At 33.3% G+C, this 21,827-nt stretch overlaps 1 protein-coding gene across 1 annotated transcript in view; it reads right to left on the bottom strand.

Annotated features, from left to right (window-relative positions):
• Nucleotides 1-11,734: 11,734 nt before the first annotated feature.
• DCN (decorin) overlaps nucleotides 11,735-21,827 on the bottom strand; it is a 30,314-nt gene continuing 20,221 nt past the window's right edge. Inside the window, exons 4-8 of the mRNA XM_026693691.2 lie at nucleotides 19,477-19,690; nucleotides 17,444-17,557; nucleotides 15,625-15,718; nucleotides 14,058-14,196; nucleotides 11,735-13,377 (exon numbers count right to left, since the gene is read on the bottom strand). Coding sequence (XP_026549476.1) covers nucleotides 13,183-13,377; nucleotides 14,058-14,196; nucleotides 15,625-15,718; nucleotides 17,444-17,557; nucleotides 19,477-19,690 — 756 coding nt within the window. The 3' untranslated portion in view covers nucleotides 11,735-13,182. The remainder of the gene's footprint in view (nucleotides 13,378-14,057; nucleotides 14,197-15,624; nucleotides 15,719-17,443; nucleotides 17,558-19,476; nucleotides 19,691-21,827) is intronic.

Here is a 21,827-nt window from a genome sequence, read left to right on the forward strand (position 1 = left end):
GTATGAACTTTTCAAAATCACCTAGAAAGAATATCAAAGAAAAATGTTATCAACTTATATTTATGGTATGTAATATTTGTAGGAGAGTTAACAATGGATAACTAAATTTGTACATCTTCAGAGGTTTGGTTCACTGGCTGAATGCCAAAATGCACTATGATGTACTGTGACATGGCTGCAGAGATGTGGCTTGCTATTTCAAAGCAAGAAAAATATTTGTCTGGTGATACATAGCTTCATCTAAATAACTATGTGACCCACTGGACTTACATATTCATTGTGGTACTGGGGAGAGAAGAAACAAAAGGAAAAATGTGAAACAGTAGCAGACAAAAGATGGGAAAATGAATGAGAGAAAGAGAAAGAAAGAGATAGGATCTTATATTCTTTTAACCTTTTTGGAGTCCAAAAATAGTCAAAGATAAACAATATATAATTTTTACATGAATTACATAATTTACTCTGGAAGCCATGTTTCAGCAAGTCAACTTTCATATCCCCAGTTTGCAAAATGTCACCTCAATATCATTGTACAGATTTTTTTTTCAATTTGTCTTTAAGCAATGACATTCTTAAATGTCTATTTGCAGATTTTGCAGGCCAAAAGAGCATACCAACAACTGATAGAAAATTGTAAAATAACATATCTGCAAAATCAAAAAATGCTTTCCAAGAATACAATTTTTTAAATGTCCATGTGACAATAAAAGAGAAAAAAAGCCATAGAGTTGAAATCCAAAATCGATTATTTAATCTGAAATACTTTTTTTCTAATTTCAGTAAAGCAAGCATTTAAAAACTTCTAAAACTCTATTACCACTAATACATTTGTTGTGTGTATTGTTATACAATATATTTCATATATTTAAATTATCACAGAATTTCTTTAATAAGTACTTAAAGTATTTGTAGGAGCTTTTTGTCTCACTGTTTACTGTATTCCTCACTATGAGTCCTTGATTTGTGCAAAATTATAGGGTTAACAGTTTTTCTGAAAATGTAGGAGGGTATACAAGGCACCACTTTCTAAATTACTAAAATTACATATTTTAGGATTATCATGGTTGCTTTAGAAACTGATCCTGATCATTTTACTTTTTTCTGAGTGCTGTGAAGCTAAGTAGCTATGGATGCAGAAGGATGTAGAAAGAGCTGGGAGGGTCTGCATGATCCCGGAAAAAGACAAAGCTGCTTTAATTATTGGAAAAGAAGTAATTCATGATTTCTTCAATGACTTCCAAAGCGGCAATTTCAAAGACTTGCACAGTTCCAACAACAACAAATTTAATGACACAGATTGTATTAAATGTCTTTTAAGGGTCCTTTGCGATGTTATTTTACATGAGCATACCTCTAGTTTCAGAATGTACTGAAAGTATTGATGAAGAACACACATGATTTAAAATGCAATCATATCTGAGTTTGTGTTGTGTTTCTGCATGCATGAATTTGAGCCAGTAATGAAGCCTATTGATTGCCTGAATTAGTCTCTGCAGTTTTCTTGGCAAAGTTTCAGGAGTGGTTTGCCATTGCCTTCTTCCCAAAGCTAAGAAAGAGTGATTGGTCCAAGGTCATCCAACTAGTTTCTTAGACTGGCTCCTTAAACCACTGCACCAAACTGGTTCTCATCTCTGAGTTAACTCTCAATTACTTATCTATATTTAAGTAAAACATTTAGATATTAATCTTACTGAGTTCAGTAAGGATTAAACCCAGGAAATAGATACAGAAGACTTAATAGACATAGACTTAATCTGTTAAATAGAATTGTACAAATCCTTATGCAAGCGTCTGGTCTATGTACAGAGCAACCCATTAAACTTACTCAATGGAAACACAAAACATTGCTGGAAGGCTTGGTGCTGGAGCTTTGTGGATTGCTCTATCCTTGCAGCAAAGCCTTCTGGGTAGACCATCTAATGTCAAAATGTGCATCATGATGCAATTGATCAATGTACATATTGACATCACATGTCTTGATATTAGTACTAAATTATGTCCCATATGAGAATAATATGCTCAGAAGTATATTGAAGGGTATGATAAACCTTCAAGCCTTCTATTTCACAAGTTTGAGAGTGATTTGGGCAGATTTAATTCTATATTTCATAGTTGCTGTATATTATACATTGTCAACTTTTTATTTTTCATAATTTGTTTATTGTGAGTTTACATAATGAGCCAGTTTAAAGAAAGAAGCAGTATACATGTTTTAATAAGTAAAGATAAATAAATGAAAGCAAATAATTTGTGCTTCTTTCAGGCACCAGAATGGCCCAGGCACATGACAAACATACTGGGAGTCAAGAAATATTTAGAAACATTTTGCCTTTTTCTGTCATTGCCCACTTCTAGTATACAACTTATACCATTCTTTACCTTGGTTTCATACAAAGGCAATGTTTTACAAGGTTTAAATCAATACTTTATTTGAATAAAAACTTGTATCCCATTTTATCCTTTAATTTAAATGGAGGAAAAAAGAAAAGCTGATTTTAAGGAGCTGCTGACCAGTGCTCCATTCATGCCATTGCATGCTCCAAAAGTCCTGCACAACCCATATCTGCTTACCATAGTAAAGTGAAACAAAACATGGTTTTCAAATTTCAAATTCTATAAACAAGAAATGTATACAGAAATGCATTACTAGTACATTGGAAACATAGTATGAAACATCATGGAAAACAGTTTGCTTCAGCACTATGTTTTTTTTTTTTCCAACCGAGGGTTTCTGCATTCCAACACCTTTGATTTTAAATAACTTAGGCATTAGAACTACTAGTTTTATTTATAGCTAAAGTACACAAATAACATTAGATTATTGTTTGATCATAGTGTCTTTGTAATGTCATGACAGCATTTTCCATCCTATTTTTCAGCTTAAATATGATTTTAAATCTTTTGATCCTTTGAGTTAGAATTCAGGATCCTTGGTAAAAGTTCAGAGCATTTTCATCTGCATTTTTTTAAAAAAGTTTCCCTCAGACCAACTTAACACCTGAAGATTTCATTGACATATTTTGTTGGCAGCCATTAAGAAATAATTGCCTAGCCTCTAGCCTTGGCATATACAGGATGCCTCATGTTTGAATACCGATAAAATCTGACTTTACTTAATTTACTTCATTTGTCAATATTGACTAAGAGTAGCTGGGTAGTACTCTATCTGTCCTTCATTACAAATATATTTGTACCTTAGGTATATACAAAGATCCTTTCACAAAATTTATTTCTCAAAATTTCTTTAACAAAATTTCTTCCATAAAATTTTTTACTAGAAAAGTAAAAAAAAAAAAACCTAACCAAATTAAATTAAACATATAAGGGAATATGATAGGTTTAAAGGAACCAACACCTCACTGTTCCTTTCTCTTGATACACAGTCTTTTCACTGTCCATATCCTGATTTATATATTGTCTTAAGTAAATGCTAATAATGCCTGTAGTGAGTATACTATAATCTATCTATCTATCTATCTATCTATCTATCTATCTATCTATCTATCTATCTATCTATCTATCTATCTTCTGTCTATGTACATCTATCTAATAAACTTGTATGTTGCCCATCTTGCCATAGATGACAGACATTCAATTAAAATGTACCAGAAAACATTAAAAAAATGAATAAGGATTATATAATAATAACATTTAAAATTCAATTAAAATTAACCAGGATAAGATGTAGAGAAGCAAAGTGTACCTAAGGAGTAGGTGGGGTGTCATCTACTCCATTAGCCACAACCAAAGTGCTACGGCCAGTGGTGGGATTCATTTTTTTTTTTTACCACCAGTTCTGTGGGCATGGCTTGGTGGATGTGGCAGGGGACGGATGCTGTAAAATCTCCAGTCAGAAGTGGTATTTTCCATTTCTTCGAACTACTCAAAATTTTTGTTACCTGTTCTCCAGAACTGGTCAGAACCTGCTGAATACCACCCTTGGCTACATCACCAATGGGAAAACAGGATAGTTGACACAGCTATGTCTTCAAGGCCAAAAAGGTGGATGGATCAACTATATACTGTTGTTTGCTAGATAGAAGATGTTTTGACCATCAAATCATGAGCTTTTTTGCAAACTCTATGAGTGAGATACGTGATATCTAAATATGACAAATAAACAAACAAGTAGCACTTGCCATTAAAAATATTGCACATGCAACATGAAAGAATACAACTGTACTTTTAAAGAAATGAATAAACATATGCATTATTACTTCCATCTGAAGAAGAATATAACATTGGGCCCACATTTTAGCAACAATCTAATTTTCTTGGATTTTATTTTTAGAACTAGAACCAGACTTTGATTTATATAGAAGGGTATGACACTGAACTTCAACAAGTAAAAGCATTCATTATTTTAAATAGGGAGGCCCCAAATCTATAATTCACTTTGCCTAACATCCACGCAGCACTTACTTTTCAAACGGAAAGTATTAGGACACATAATAAGTCTTTGGGAATTTGTGGTCATTTTAGACTTGTTTTTTATTCCTAAAATGGAAATGAGAGATTTGAGGATTTACAGGGTTGTATTTCTGTACAAGCTATTAGCTGACCACAAGATTCTTTACTGAAACACTATATCATTTTTATGGGAATTAAGAATTATGTATTGCCTTGTTGCACTTCTTCAAAATATATAAAATTGATTACCATTAACCCATGTTGTTTCTTACTTACTTATTTCACAATGCACAAAGAAGGAGTCTGGAAAAAAAATCAGAGTGCTTTGACAATACAAGATACTTTTAGATTCTTCCTAATGTAAGGAAATAGAAATGCACATATATAAAAAAGAGAATTGTCAAAATTAATATCTGGGTGATGTATCTGGGTGATAAATTACATAAAGGTTTTGTATTTGACATCAATAATGATACTGTTTTTTTTTTTTTTTACTAATTTTACATCTCAATTTATTACAGTGACAAAATTACATTAGAATTATAACTAATATAAAAGAAGTGAATAAATCACCAAGCATTGTCTACTAAGGCTTCTATATCTAATCTGCAAAAATCCAGATAACCACTAGATAGTAGACAAGAGATGCATAAAACTATCTAAAAACATCTCAGATATCTTGTGGATATCTGAAATGTTGGAGCTCAGATATGGTAGCTCTATTTTTTTATACATTACAATTAATATTGTAATGAGAAAAAAATGAGATTTGGAAAAGACAACTATCTTTTTCTCTTTCATATTTAAAGAAAAGGACTGTGTTGTAAATACAGATATAAACGATAGACTTACTCTTTTATGTGATTAAGAGCCAGAACTTTGTGTCTTCCCCAACAAAAGAGGAAGAGGAGGAGAAGGAGAAGGAGGAGGAGGAGGAAGACGAGGAGGAGGAAGAGGAGGAGGAGGAGGAGGAGGAGGAGGAGGAGGAGGAGGAGGAGGAGGAGGAGGAAGAAGAAGAAGAAGAAGAAGAAGAAGAAGAAGAAGAAGAAGAAGAAGAAGAAGAAGAAGAAGAAGAAGAAGAAGAAGAAGAAGAAGATTAGTGCTGTCATCATCTTATTATTTTACGTCTCACTATAAATGAGAACTATAAGTTCTTTTAAATAATTATGTATTTTGGCTTACAGTTCCAAACGTTGCCATGGAAGCCAATATTTAAAACCCTATTTAGAAGTTTTATCTAACCTGGTTTGTGTGAACTTTTTAACTCTTTCTGGGATTTTTTCTGAAGGACATCCTGATGCTAAGCCTGCATCAGTTAGCCTGTATACAATGTATTTTGTGTTTTGTGTTTGTTTGTTACAGAAGAGAACACTTCGTGAGGAGAACTCAGCACATTGTCTAGCTTGGGATGTCCTTTTGATATCATTATCAGGACTGTCTACAATGACTGGAGAAAGGGGAAACTATTTTTTCAACAGAACACTTCAAATTGTAGTGGCAAAGGGTGAAACATTGGTCTTGAAGCCCCTGACTGATGCTACAAGGTTCAGTCTTGTCTCCAATATAATATGTGGTTTCATGAATAGATTCATTATACTCAATTTTACATTTATACCCTATGCTATAGAGAGATGATGTCTATCTCATGCCCATGTAACATCCAATGTGAAATAAATTATTTTGCTAGCAATTAAAGAGATTAAAGAAAAAATAAGAAAGTCTAAATTAGAGGCTGAAATAGTACATGGAATGGAAGAACAAGAAAAGTATAAAATGTATGTTAGTATGATATATAAATTATTTGAAAAATTATACACAAGTTATAAATATATTGATGAAATAAAACACAATATAATTTTATTAGTTATGGAGACAATTCTGTGATGTGAAGCTGGCTTGACTGAATCCATCCTGGAGCTAGAGTGTTGCCAGATGTATTTGAAAAAGTTATTGAATCAATAATTAAAGAAGGATGAAAAAATTGTCAATTTTTTCTCTGATTATGTAATGGCTTGTGTGTCATGATCACATATATAATTTTTCATTTTATCACCCTATGGAAATTATGAAGATGGTTTAAATTATGCAATAATTTAGTTTGCTGAGGCTGACAAAGTTGCAGTAAAATATTGTACTTTTGGAAGACAACACTGAAACTCATTTCTCATGTATGGAATGAGACATCAAGCAGATGGGGGGAACCAAGTGGAATTGGGAGATTCATCATTAACTGAAACTCTGGTCATTCTTCTCAAGCCAATGAATCCAATTTTTGTGTTAGTTTCTCAACTCCAAATTCACACTGCTTTTCCATTTATTCACTTTTCAAGGACTGCCAACTAGAAAAATAGAAATTTATTTGGTGAAATGAAGAACACTTTTTCCCTTTTCTTGCTTCATTTTACTGGATATCCTACATAAGAATACACTGCCCAAAACCTGAGGAATCACAGAATGAAATTCTTCTGAAGATAGTACGACACAAGGAGGCTAAGCAGCATCTCTTCAGATCTCTAAAGCATTATATACAGTACATACAAAGGAAAGAGGAATCTGTTTGGTTGAAAAGAAACCATCATAGAAATGATAGCTGATATTTTCTGTTTCCATGAAGCATGAAACCAAAAGGAATTACTGTAATTTAATCAATTGTGGCAACAGTCATATTTAAACATCAACAATAAACTTAAGTATTTATCTTGGATGGCAAAGTATTTTAATATATCAATTAATTGTTGACTTAAAAGGTAAATTTAGTATTGGTTCAATTATAGTTTCTACTCATTATCTGGTAACAATGTAAAGTTTTGTTTACATTTGAAATAACAGAAAGAAACAGAAACAGAAGCTTTGAATACCTATGTTAGGAGTTACCGGCATATATCTAATTTTTATATCTTGCTCCTAGATAACCATCTGAAAATTATAACTGTCCATAATTCAGCAGACCTAAAGTTTTTGCCACCTATGGTTTTGCCATGTTACACATCTTTTTGGATGTGAGTCAGGGGATTAGTGATTACCTTATGGATAACCTGGTACCTGCCCATTTCATTAAGTCTGACAGTATGGGTAAGTTCCAGATCCTTTCTCTTAAATGTTGCCAACTTGTAGGGCCTAACAGCATGCCTCCTTGGTAGTTGCCTCCTTCCTTTGGAAGATCCCACCCCACACCTAGAGATCCAGTAGGTTACTAGCCTCCTGGCCTTCTGAAACAGTAAACACTTGGACATTCCCTTTACCTTAGGAATAGCAGGACACTGGACCTATGTAAGGTCTAAAGTTATGTAGAGGTGTTGGACATAAACTAGAAATAAACATTGGTTTTCAGCAAAAACATTGCAAATCAGAGTCACATGGCAAACGGTCATAAATTCTAAATTCTAAATTCTAAAACTAGAAATTCTAAAACTAGAAAACCTCGAATTACGCCTCTCTCGGTCCGACTTAAGCATGGTATATAAAATCATACATTGCAATGTCCTACCTGTCAATGAATACTTAGCTTTAACCATAACAACACAAGAGCACACAACAGATACAAACTCAAAGTAAACCGCACCAAACTTGATTGCAGGAAATACGACTTCAGCAATAGAGTGGTCAATGTCTGGAATACTCTACCCGACTCTGTAGTCTCTTCCCCAAACCCCAAAACTTTAACCTTAGACTGTCTACTATTGACCTCACACCCCTTTCCTAAGAGGTCTGTAGGGGGCGTGGCATAAGCGCACCAACGTGCCTACCGTCCCTGTCCTATTGTTTCTCTTATTCTTTTATTTTTCTTATATGTACCCATTTCATATATTCACAACTATGTATACACTTGTACTTATTATCTTGTAAACAATTGACAAATCAAAATAAATAAATAAATAAAAATAAATGTGACCTGGTTATTAAGTATCTGAAATACAATCATGTGACTGTGAGGGGGGACTGCCATCAGAACTTTTGAACTGGGTCATAAATACCTTTTTGGGGATATGCTAAATAATTGGTTGTAAAGTGAAGACTACCTGTAATAACTACAAGATAAATGGCAGATAATTCTTAGTAAAGGTAAAGGTTTCCTTCTAGGGGTCAGTGCTTATCTTTGTTTCTTAGCTGAGGGAGCCAGCATTGCCTGAAAACACTTCTGTGGTCATGTGGCCAGCAGAATTATTCACAGAGGCACGTGGAATGCTGTTACTTTCCACCAAATCTGCAAAAAAGCCAGTTGCTAAACAAAAGCATTGTTGAATCATGCATTAATAGCTTTGTTCAGTATGAACAAACAGACCCGTAGATAGATACATAGATAGATGTAGGTGTAGATATATAGATAGATATAGATATATTTTATTTATTTATTTATTTATTTGGTTTGTCAATTGCTTACAAGATAATAGGTATCAGTAAAAACATAGTTATGAATACATATATACATATACATATATGAATACATATATATTTGGTTTTTGTGAGGGTTAGATATAAAGAAATTCTATTGTGAAATTGTATAAAATATTAATGATGTAATCAGGTTTATCAACAGTTTTAGGAGATGTAGCAAACTTTTATAAAAGTGTATACAAGCTTCATCTAATGAAAAAAATATAATCCTGTCTTATTAACAGAGAGATAATTAGTTTTGAGAAGCAGTTCATTTTTAAAAGCAAATAGATAACAATCAACTACAACATTCTGAATTAAAAATTCTCTGAAGAGCAGAATATCTGTTAATAGGATATTATTCACATGCTGTGTAGCTCTATGACATCACATTTTTCTTTTAGTTCAAAAAGCATGTAAGAAAAATGTCTGATCACTAGAGGCCACTATCACACTTATTGGTTAACTACTTGGCTTTCGTGAAGGTACTTGGACAAGGAATTAAGGGCCATGAGGATTAAAGATAAATCCATCCATCCTATAGTATCGCATTTTTCAACTCTTGAGTTCTCAAAATCCCAATCCTAGTTTGATCAACTTAATTTTGTAAGAATTTTCAATTTGCTCACATTGTTTGGCTTCTTTATCTAAAGTTTGGTTTTTCTATTTCTGCCAAGTTTTTTATGAGCTTGGCTACTTTTCTTGGACAAAATATTAATCCTTTTTGTTTACATTTATTTCCTATTCAAAAAGAAGTTGGAGAATTAACAACCATAAATTGCATTAAATATTGGCTTATTAAAGAGAAGCTCCCTGAGGATGGGCTCCAGCACAAGTGTCAGAGCTCAGAAAACCAAACCTCTGGTCCAGGTGACCGACCCAATTGGATCTACAATCTTCTGGGATTCTGCAATTATTCTGTGACACACATATTTGCCTTCATTTGTAAATATCTCAGTTTCAGAGTTAGAATACGTATCAGAAGAGAGAAATTTAATGCCTCTTTCCTAGAGGCACTACTATCATGCTATTAATTTTAAGAATAAACTTGTGTGTATCTCTGTCTGTCTCTCTGTCTCTTTTTCTCTTTCTCTATGCATGTTCACCTGCATGTATGTTTGTATGCAGACCATAAAAGCAGGGGTGGGATACAACAGGGTTAACTACTGGTTCGGGATTTACGAACTTCCCTGCAGGCTGTGAGCCGTGAGCCGTGAGCCTGTTAATCGTCATTAGCACGCTGCGTGCCGAGAAGCAGCCTTTGAAACAGCCCTCTTTTCTTGTTTTTTTAACTGCAGCTGTGCCTCGTTCGGCAGTTGAAGTTGAAAAATCAGGAAATAAAGATCAGGTAAGAGCCTGGGTGGGCGGGTGAGCAAAAACATCAGCAGACATAGAACCGGTTCTATATCTGCTGTTCTTCAGAGCTACCAGTTCTACAGAGGTGGACAGAACTGGTAGAAACCCACCCCTGCATAAAAGCACAAAGTATTCCCATTATCTGTTTTAATATCTCCCTTACTTATGCATTATCTTAAAGACTTATTTCCTCCAAAGTTGTTTTAGGTAATAGAATCATAGACTCCCCAATATAACATAGCTGTTTTAAATAGCTCAGAGATAAATTCGATAATTGCATTATCAAACTCTTTTTGAAATTTTCATAAACAAACCCGCTAACACTAATGGTGATGGAATGTCCAAGCATGCATTTTTCCAATTACCGATACATAAAGCAGTAATTTTATTTGGGAAAAAGTCATGAGGAAAATTATGAAAATACAAATATTTTATTCCATTCACAATGTTCTTCCTTCAGAATCCAGTACAAAAACCTTGTGGTTTTATTGTTATTAAATTTTACTAGCTGCCCCATTGCCTTCAATCTGTTGACCTATCTGTAAGATAATGCCTAATTGCAGTTTTGTGTTTTGTGATTTTTTTAATGACTTCCAGAAGATTTTAATCAGGAAGGATGAGAATTTTAGCTGATTTAATGCATGGAAGGTATAGAATAAGTTACTCCAACCAAATCCTATCAGATATGTTAACTTTGAATTCACATAAATATTCAGGTGACACAATTATAGAAGCTGGACTTCAACATAGTAGAGGACATCATTTTGGAGAAGACTGACACAGAACATAGGCTGGATATAGTTTTACTTTAGTATGATCAAAATCTTAATTGAAATAATATTTGTTGTTGATAGTGTGATTCTTTTAAACATATTTCTGTTTAAATATTATTATTATTTTATCTTTGGGCAACACTGGCTCCCTCATCCAAGAAAATTAAGATAAGTACTGTGCTCTAAAAGTCAGACACAATTGCACAGGGAAACCTTTTATCTTTTATTATTATTGAAATGTCAATAAATATTTGGTAAAAGTCACATAATATTTCTTATCATACTACTGGTATTGTCTCCAAATTAGGGGATTACAGAGTCATAAAAAGGGAGGATTTTTTTTAATATTGCATATTCTATATTTTTTCATAAATAGCACTGTGGTGGCCTAGAAGTGGAGCTCTTGACTCACAATCAGGAAGCTGTGAGTTTGATCCTAGTACAGATATTTTTTTTCCTCTGGGCACAAAGAGAAAATATCTGCTGTGACCTCCCCATAGGTGTTAGGGAAGGTATCCGGCCAGTAAATGTTCAGCTCCATTCAATTTCCCCAACTCCACTCTAATGCAAGGAATTACATGGTTGTTAAAAGAAAAAAATTCTATATTTTTCAGGAAATTCTATATTTATTAGGATATGTGACAATCCAGGTTTTAACTTTAGCTATTTTATTTTACGAAAATCTATATCCAGGCTATATGATAACTAACTGGATTTAACTGCTTTGAATAGCACTAGAAATGATTGTTAATCTGTGCCTTTGCAATAGGTTCATTCCTGCTGCTTTAGATGGCAGAGCCTATATAACACACACCAGGATCTTGGAGTTTGCCAGTACTGTTTAATATAAAATATACATACATTGAAAATACTGTATTTTGAACAATTAAGAGGTATTCAGATTTTTCTTTAATGTATCATGTTGAAAGAAATGCAGTTAAATTTGGAGATAAGGTTCCCAGAAATGTACAGCCATTTTTGATATTCTTGCTATTACATAAACCAGTTATAATGATGTAAAAATAAACGTTGTTTTTATTATCTAGATAATGTTCTTCTGGCCACGATGATCTCCTGTAAGTCTAGGTATTGTTGACCAATAATCTGAATATTTCTTTATATTACATTTGAAAACAGTATTAAAATTCAAATTAGTTAAAGTGAGTGAATGGCCACTGTTGCATTTAAGAGCAATTCATTAATGTAGTTGGCCAGTGTTGCTTAATTTATACATGCTTGCAGACTTAATGGTCACAATCCACATAGTTATTTCTCAAAGATTCCCAAATTAATGAGAATTCTATTTGAATATTTTTATCATATTATGAACAGGAGCAGTCATTGTGTGAATAAGGAGAAATAAATTGCACTTTGAAAACATTAGCTTTGTCGCCTAGAAGGTATGGATGACAATGGAGAATTGGAGAATGAAGGAGGAATTTGTGGACATAGCTCCAAGTCCTTTCCCTGATGCTAAATGCAAGATTACCTAATGTTCATTGTAAATTCAATTACATAGTGACTGTTCCTGGTGACTTTCATTACAAGATGGGTGAGGCACCAGCATCTCCATTCCATGGAGACACAAATAAAAGTGTCAGTAGCTATTGCTGACATATTCTAGAAAAAGCCAGGGTCATGAACATATTTTGAGCCTGTAGAATATTTTCCTAATTGTACATAAATTATCTGGGAAGATCTAAACATAAAATCATAGAAAAGAAAAGAGGTATATATTAAAATAGCATTTTAACCAAAAATATTAACAAAAGCAACCTTTCTATATTGCTTTTCTGAATATCTGATATTTTGATACCTGCACTTATCACTTAATTTAATTTTTAAACAGGTGAGAGTTTATTAAGACTTGATTGATTAATTTTTTAAATAAAAAGTATGCCTCATTATTTTGTCCTCCAAATACTTTTTGTGTGTGGCTGTAGAGTAAAAATGTGCTTTATACTATTTCTAATTATGAAATGCTTGATCAATATTTACCCCCAAATCTCATGCACAGTGGAATATTGAAAAAAAATCTGTTATGCTGACCTAAGGGAGAGATACCACAAACTATATCATGTGTTGTTGATGAAGCAAAACAAAAACAAAAACAAAGTAAATTTACTTATTTTTCTCTGGAAATTATCTAATGGGTCTTTTACAAATACAATAATCTTCACTCTGCAATTAAGTCTCCAATATCAGGCTTTAATATTTACCAGCAATTTTAAAAAGCAACAGGTATTTAAGTGGAAACACTTTTGTGCATTTATTTGTAGTTTCCAAGTTGTATTACAGATCGTTCATAGATGCATCGGAAAGCAGATGGCTGAATTTCCCAGAATTGCACAGGGTTACTAAACAGGCTTACTCCTGAATAAGCAGCTTTTTTGCTATTGTATCCAATAGGACAGAAATCATTAGGGCCAATGGCAGCAATATTGTTGTTGTGAAGGTAGACAACCTAAAAATCAAAAACAGAAGTAAAACTGTTTTGTTGTAGTCAATTGTAATAAGGCAAAAATAATATATAAGAATATCTAAATGTTTAAGTCAAAATACTTTCCAACTTTATCCATTCTCATTGCAAACCGATAAACACATGTAATCAGTTTATTTCTATGGGATAACAAGGAAATTTCAGTGCCTTATCATGCTGTTGTCTATCACTTGCATATATTTGTACAAAATTGCCAAGGTTTTCCTGCATAATTAAATTTAAAAAGTTACTAAATTAGGAAATATTTATAGTTTGCAAAGTGCTGTCATGTTTTGTATTCAGGAAATTACTATTTTACATTATTTTTATAAATACATTACGTTAATATTATTGTATGTTTATTATAATCTCTGGGGTTAAGGTTCTTGCGTAAACTCTCATCTAGATACTTATCATGAACCCAGGCTAACTTTCTTTCAGGTTTGCTGCTGTACAGTATTTACCATCTTCAGACTGATTGCTTTCTATCAACACATGGATGATCATGTTATTAAAATGGCAATTACTGAGGCTATCATTCTGAAACCAAAATGCAGCATTTTTCTGCACATGTCCTTTTCAGGTCAAGACACCTCTCCAATATAGTGCATTTTATCTGTGAGTTTAACAATATTTCTAATTATTCTCCTTAGGATATACTTTACCTGTATGTATTTGTGTTCTCCTAGTCCAGCAGGTACTTTGACCAAATCATTGTTGTCTAAATGGAATTCTCTCAAATGTGGCACATTGATTAAAGATCCATTTTCCACACTAGCAATGCGATTGTAACTGAGGCCAAGCCTATAAGGAGAAAAACATTGTGCTAACTATGCTGAAGTAAAAGTTTGTTTCTGTATGTTCATTAAACATAATTTAACATCTTGATTTCTTGTGATTTCATTTGTATTCTATGCATTTTTAACTATGCTTCAAGCTGGATGTGCAATTTCACAGAAACCAGATGCCTGTATAGAGTTGTTAATAATAATAATAATAATAATAATAATAATAATAATAATAATAATAATAATAATAATAATAATAATAATAATATATTATTATTATTATTATGTATGTATTGTGTGTGTGTTATTTAGTGAGATTCACAGCTTTTGGGGCTGGTTGGTAGCTCAACAGCTCGAGTCCTAACCAAGGGCCTGGAAACTGTTAAGGTAGCATTGGAGGATATAAGCTGTTCCAAGTAGGGTGGTCTTTTGTAGAATCAGGGTATTCAAGTCTGATAAATTCAGAATTTCCAAATAGCTAAGTAGCCCTTTAGGTATTGCTCCAAGGGCTCCAATTACAATTGGGATAACACATGATTTCTTTTTCCAAAGTCGCTCAACTTCAGTTTGTAAGTCCCGATACTTCGTGATTTTTTTCTTGCTGTGCATCTTCAATTCGTGCATCACCAGGTATTGCAATGTCAATGAACCAAACTTTTTTCTTTTCAACTATTGTTATGTCAGGTGTGTTGTGGGCCAAGTGCCTGTCAGTCTGAATTCTGAAGTGCCACAAGATCTTGACTTTTTCATTCTCCAGAACCTTCTCAACCTGATGTTCCCAGTTACTCAAATCCAAACTTTTGGCACAGTTTCCAGTGAATGAGTTTAGCAACTCGGTTATGGTGTTCTAGGTAGTCAGTTTGTGAAATTTTTCTGCACCCACTGATTAAATGGTCAGCTGTTTAATCTTTTTCATTACAGAGGTGACATGTTGGTGGTAACATGCTGAATCTTTGCCTTCATGCAATTTGTGGCTAAGGCTTGTTTGACCCCAGAGTAGGCATAGACATAATAGTTTGACTGTCGTTGGATGGAAATTGTAATAGATAAAGAAAGCTTTTCAAATCTTACAGAAACCTCCATAGCTTCATTTAAGACCCATATTTTGGGGGCATTCTGTTTTTACATATTCAAGCATATAGTCTCATCTGAAATTTTACTCCTTAAATCTTTTCTAACTCACATCAGTTTTTAAAGTATTCGGTTATTGAATTTTAACCTACCTTGATATTAAAATAATGAAGGCTAACTGATCAAGATTAGACAAACTAGTTAATGTGAAAAACTAGTTAATATAACTAATTAAAACTAGTATTTTAAAATATATGTTTTCTATAGTAGCTTTAATATTGATATTCTTCTATAGTTCTAATCTTCTTTGCATGATCAAAACCAATTATTATGCCTTAATATATTAATATATTAATATATATATAAATCATACTTAGCCAAATTGGGAAGGTCACTTAAACTATCTGCATCAATTTTGCTGATTTTGTTGCCATCAAGATGAAGTTCTGTCAGAGATATAGGAAGACCTAAAATTTTAAAAAAAATGTGTTTATGTATATATGTTGCATACAACTGCAAAATTCTAGGAACATTACTTTTTGAATTTATATATCATGTGACACTGATGAAACACATTTTTGCACTTTAATTAACAGCATTTTTTTTTTTACTGTTGGCACTGAGTCACTGGATCTCTTACATACAAATTACTGTTAAGCTCATTTGCCAGTTCTTATGATAATGCAGTCATGCAACAAGAAAGACTTACTGAAATTCAATGACCTTTTCCATTTAAAACATCTTGAAAAATTATAGCCAGAAGTATGAGTGATTTTTGGATTAACTCTTCACCATGTCTTTACTGCAATTAACATACACTCTTGTTCGGATGTGAAAGGATTCTTCCCTACTACCCGACTCTGTAGTCTCTTCCCCAAACCCCAAAAACTTTAACCTTAGACTGTCTACCATTGACCTCACCCCTTTCCTAAGAGGTCTGTAGGGGCGTGCATAAGCGCACCAACGTGCCTACCGTCCCTGTCCTATTGTTTCTCTATTCTTTTATTTTTCTTATATGTACCCATCTCATGTATTCACAACTATGTATACACTTATACTTATTATCTTGTAAACAATTGACAAATCAAATAAATAAAATAAATAAATAAATAAAATACTTTCTATTGTATAAGAAGAGTGAATTTTGGAAAGTATTGCATCAATCTTAGAATGTTTCAGTTGCTAGAATCCTTAATTAATTTGCTATGTCAGGTCTCATATACCAAGTAAGGAATCAACATATTGAGCTACAGAAGTACAAATCATCTTGATAAACACTAAATACAGAATACTATAATATAAGGACAAGACTGTGAGATTGATGTGCTGAAGGTGTACTTTGCTTCCATTTAGCTCACAAGTATTTGTATTGTTCCAACTCTTCCACAAACATTCAGATTAGTTTCCTACATCTGAATGTGTATGTGGGTTATATAATATACTTGTACAGTATATTGAACTGTTGCAGTCCTGCTTCTTGAGATATATTAGCAAGAATCGCTGAAGTAGAGAGACTGAAATTGGAATATCATTCCTCTCCCAATAGGCTGAAAGACAGGCTATACATTTTGACTCTTACAGTAACAAATCTATATAATAAATGATTCTGTAAGAAAGACTTGAAAACTATTTTAGCCACTTTCTTTTCTTTTGTTCCATTTGGAATTGGACCTGCAACTTAGATATTCATAACAAATACACTGTTAGACTTGAAATGTGTATACTGAAAAGATTTTGAGAAGTTGTAAAGAAGCTGTGTTCTTATTGCATACATCTCTCCTATGGAATTCCAGTCTGTCAGCTGAAGTACTCTATTTAATAGGCATTCTTTGCATCTATGTATTCCTTTATCCGATGCAATAGTGGAAAATGGCAACCATTTCTTGTTAGGGGGACAGAAAAAAGTTATATAAAGAAAAGTAAACTCAAAACATTAGCAAAATAAAAAGTTGAACAAACGTGTCTTTTAATTAGTAGCCATTTTCCTTAAGTTGAGAATTAAAAATATCCAAATACCAATTTAAGGTATTACTAAGATTAAAATGCATTTATCCTAATTTCAGAACATTAAGATTTTCTCATATGATGTATTCCTTATATTTAGATTTTATATATATTTTAAAATGAAATATAAACAACAGAGTACTTGAATGCTGATGTTTCACATAATCTCTAAAAACAGAGATTTTTACCTTTAGGAATAGAAGTTATATTTGTGTCTGAAATACGGATGTAGGAGAGCTTCTTCATCCCTAGAAAGGCTCCATTTTCAATCCCCGAGCTTTTTAATGGATTGGTGCCCAATTCTAAAATACATTAGCAAAAAATAACAAAACAAGCAAACAGTATACTAGTTATAGAATCATCATGACCAAGTTATATAATATATTAATTCTAACTTTTCTAGTTAATTTTGCTATATATAAGGGAAAGCAATGCAGTTAATTGTTTTATCTCTATAACATTATTCTTGATTTTGAAGGAAATGGATAAAAGGCATCTGTCTACCATCTATCGGAAAGTCCTTTACCTGACAGTATTCTCTGATTTTTAAATATGTGAAATGTTGTTAATTAAAAATAAATAGAATGCTTATTGGCAAGACTAAAAAGTGAAATAGTTTTATTGATCTAATGTATGAAGTATCTATCAATTAGCTACCAAGCCAGATCAGCTGCTGATTTTAATATTTAGGGCCCTAAGTAATTTGGAACCAAGAGAAGTGACACATGCTCCCTCCTGCTACCATCCAGGTAGATTGCTAAGATTGCAAACTGAATTTTGGGAGTCACTCCAAATGCTTAGGATATATCGAAGGCACCAATGGTTGTTATCTAGGCCTCTGTTAAATGCAATCCTTCATCCAGATCTTCCTTTTATGAACTTCGTGCCAATTGTTTTTGTGGTTTTTATTCACCTCTCTTTTTAAATTGAATATGTTATTTTTCTACATTTGTAAAGATTTTGATCTTTGTAATAATAGAAGGTGGCAAACAAAAACATTAAGCAAGGAAATAATATTATTTCTGCAATACTCCCTTTAATTTTTTTTCTTACCTATCACCTTAAACATTTAAATGTTACTAGCAAAACAAAATATCATTTCCTTGCAGTTGTGTTAATGTGCATTTCTCAGTTTCTTCATTTGCCAGATAATTTAATACTGTGATTAGTTGATTCCTGATTTCTTTTCCAACCATCATTAACCAGTGAGAAAAACTGTCTCAAATTGCTTTCCTAAACATGTGGCATGGAAAAATTGAGTGGAAGTGGGGAAGTGCTTTTGCTAACATTGTGACCTGTCTCTAGGGCTGGAATAAATAAAATTGGCAGAAACGTCTTAAAATATGTAATGGTTACATTTGGGATAAATCTATTTGCAACATACAGCAAACCCATATCAATCTCTTGTATAGAAAAGATTTTCTATTTATTTAAACACAGGTATGTTGTTCTTTCAAAACATGACAGGTCATGTATTTGAAAAAAATACTTTAATGCTTTTGAACTTTAATATATATGTGTGTATAAAAAGAAGTTGTAATGTCTAAATGATAGCTTGCAGAGTGCTGCTTAAGCATTATGTAAACATGAGTCTCTGCAGAAAGTGCCAACTTTCTGTCCAGCTCAAGCCCAACTGGCCATGAAGAGTAGAAGCCAGAGATTGGGAAAGAAGGGTATGCCTGTAGCAGCCAAATGTGTTCAATGGAAGCTGAGGAGAACTCTGCCTCTGAGTGCATAATAGAAAACTTCATCAAGGAACGTATGTATTGTAAATGTTTCAGGAGACCACGAAAAGTGTTGCTTCAGATGCAGAAAAGCTAGATAAAAAGGAGATTCTTCCAAGATAGATTGAGGTTGGATAAAAGTTGTACACGTGAACATACTTTAAAAATGTTTAGTGGGTTAGTCTTGACATTTATATCCCAATGCAACCCAAAATGTCTCTTTATAATAGAATTCAATGTATGATGCAAATAAACATGAATTTAATGACCTCAGCATGAACCATACTACACATCTCATAAATGAGGGGAAAAAATTCATTTTTTTTAATACTGAACTTATACTTTTTAAAGTTTAATTTTCTTTGGAAATTTACCTTAATAATCCAATAAAGAAGCTCTAATGAAGTTTGGATTTCACCAAATTTCAACAATATTTTCCATTTTACCAGCTAATAAGTTCCTCTTATAAACTTTTATTTATAAGTAGTGGTGCATACCTATTACAATCATATTATTCAGTCCACTGAAGGCAGATTTCTTTAATTTGACAATATCATTTTCATGTGCACGCAGTTCCTGCAAACTTTTTGGCATGTTTTCTGGAAGTTCCTTCAAGTTGTTTTTGGAAAGATAAAGTCTCTCCAGTTTCTTGAGTGGAGAAAAAGCTCCAGGACTGATTTTGCTGATTTTGTTGTTAACAAGGATCAATGCCTGAATAGTAAAGTAGGACAGTTGTTAATGCCAGACAGGAAACATATTATCAGAAGCAAGATTATAAACATTCACCAGAATGCTTGTATGCTAATCTCCCAATAGCTTGTTTTGAATTTTATTTTTGAAATACACGTTGGCAGTGCTACTTTTATGCAGTCAGTATTTATATGAGTTCGAAATGAAATGTGGTTTGGCTGAAATTTTAAAATGACTGCCAATAGAGTGGGAGAAATACTTGGATTAAGATTGTGGAAGAAAGAAGGGAACTTTAACTCTGCCTTGACACTGCCTCTATCACACTCACTTCAATTTTCAAAAATTTCAATGAAAGGAGGATACAAAAATTTGCTGAGAAATCTTATTTAGCTTTTTAAATGGAATGAGAGCTCAACTTCAATTATAGCTCATTCAGTAAGAACCCTGAAAACTAAGGGCACATCCAGATAACCAGTCTTTTGAATCCTTCTGTATCCATTTTTAAAAAGGTAAAGGTTTTTCCCTGTCCAGTTGTGTTTGATTCTAAGGGGTGGTGTTCATCTCCATTTCTTAGCAGAGTGAGCCAGTGTTGTATGCTGATATTGGTCATGTAGCCAGCATGACTATACAATAAGGGATACGTAATGCTGCTACTTTCCCACCAAAATGGTCATATTTATCTATTTGCATTTGCATGCTTTCACACTGCTAGGTGGGCAGAAGCTGGGGCAAGTAACGGAAGCGTATCCTGTCATGTGGCAGTTGGTCTCAAACCTGGGATGTCAACTTTCAAGCTGACAAGCTCGGTGTCTTTAACCCCTGAGCCATCACACCCCACTTTCCATTTTAAAATATACCTAAAATTGAAGCAGGTTCTTTGGTGTTTTTTTTTTCCAGATATCCAGTGGTGGTATCCTATTAGCCTAGAAGCTCATTGTTATTGGATTGGTGCTAGCTGTGGAAGCTTGAGGCTGTGAAAATGTGCATCATTATATTTTCAGATATATTTCAGATATTTGGTTGGTTGGGCCTGTGGGAATCAGCAAAGAGTCACTTGAACAGGGATGTCTGAGCAAAAGAAGAAGAGACATACTTCTATGTACAGAGTGGTGGTTTATTTCATTTCTTTCCCTTGTACTGTGGGGGAAGAAAAACTGCTGAAAGTAGAATGCTCTCCCTGCATAATATCTAATCTCTAGCCATTCTGTGAATGCTGGTATGCCAAGTAATAAATGAACTTTGGGCATCTTTCTCCTTCATCATCTGCTACTTTTAAAGAGTATTTATCCATCAATTTAATAATTGAAGTAGATCATAACGGCTTACAAAGTCAAGTCCCTGGTGACAATTTGAACCTTAGTTACTAATATCAAACCAAAGCTAGGGCATCTAAATCAGTCTCTCTCTGCACAATGAATGCTAACATGACTGAATTAGGTTTCAGATTGAGAACCAAATGTTCATAAAATATTTCAGACTAATTACATTTTTTGAATGATGAAACAAATTGTTTCTCTAGATTCCATTAAGGCTAGAATGAAAATTATAGTTTAAAATTTATGTTTATAGAAATTTATAGCGAGAAGGCAGAGCCTTCTCATAGATCGCGACTCTCTGCGGCTATGGTCTGTGCTCTTTCATTGGAGAGCCCCGATCATTACAATTAGGGGCTGCAGCTGCCTTGGAGGGGCGGTGGAGTAAGGGAAAGCTGCAAGCCAGGTTGAGGGGAACCGCATCTCCCCCCTTGGCCTTGGTCTTTTTCCCCCTGAAGACGACTGCAGCGGTGGTTTAAATTTTGGCAATAAACAGGCATAAAATAAAGCTGGACTTAAGATTGTCAAATAATAATAATAATAAAGTTTACAAATTGGAGACTGGACTGTGCTGGAATATTGAGGTTCGAAAAACCCTAAATAAAAAAAATAGGGGGAAAAGGTGAAGACTTTGTATAATGGAGAGTGCCACCTTTTGACAAAAACTTGAGCTCAAACAAAAGGAAAAGCATCCTGTTTCTGAATGAATTTGTGTGGATATAACATTAAAGAAATATTGAAACAAAGTAAGAATCTTAGAAAGTGAAAGCAGAACCAGAATAAAGAAAAAAGCAAGGAAGGACTGACTGTGGGATTGATTGATGTTTTTGATATAGACCCTGGGC

The sequence above is a fragment of the Notechis scutatus genome, chromosome 6 (genome assembly GCF_049901735.1).
Source record: "Notechis scutatus isolate UNSWTSFEM ecotype Mainland chromosome 6, rNotScu1.2, whole genome shotgun sequence".
In the NCBI taxonomy this organism is placed as follows: domain Eukaryota; kingdom Metazoa; phylum Chordata; class Lepidosauria; order Squamata; family Elapidae; genus Notechis; species Notechis scutatus.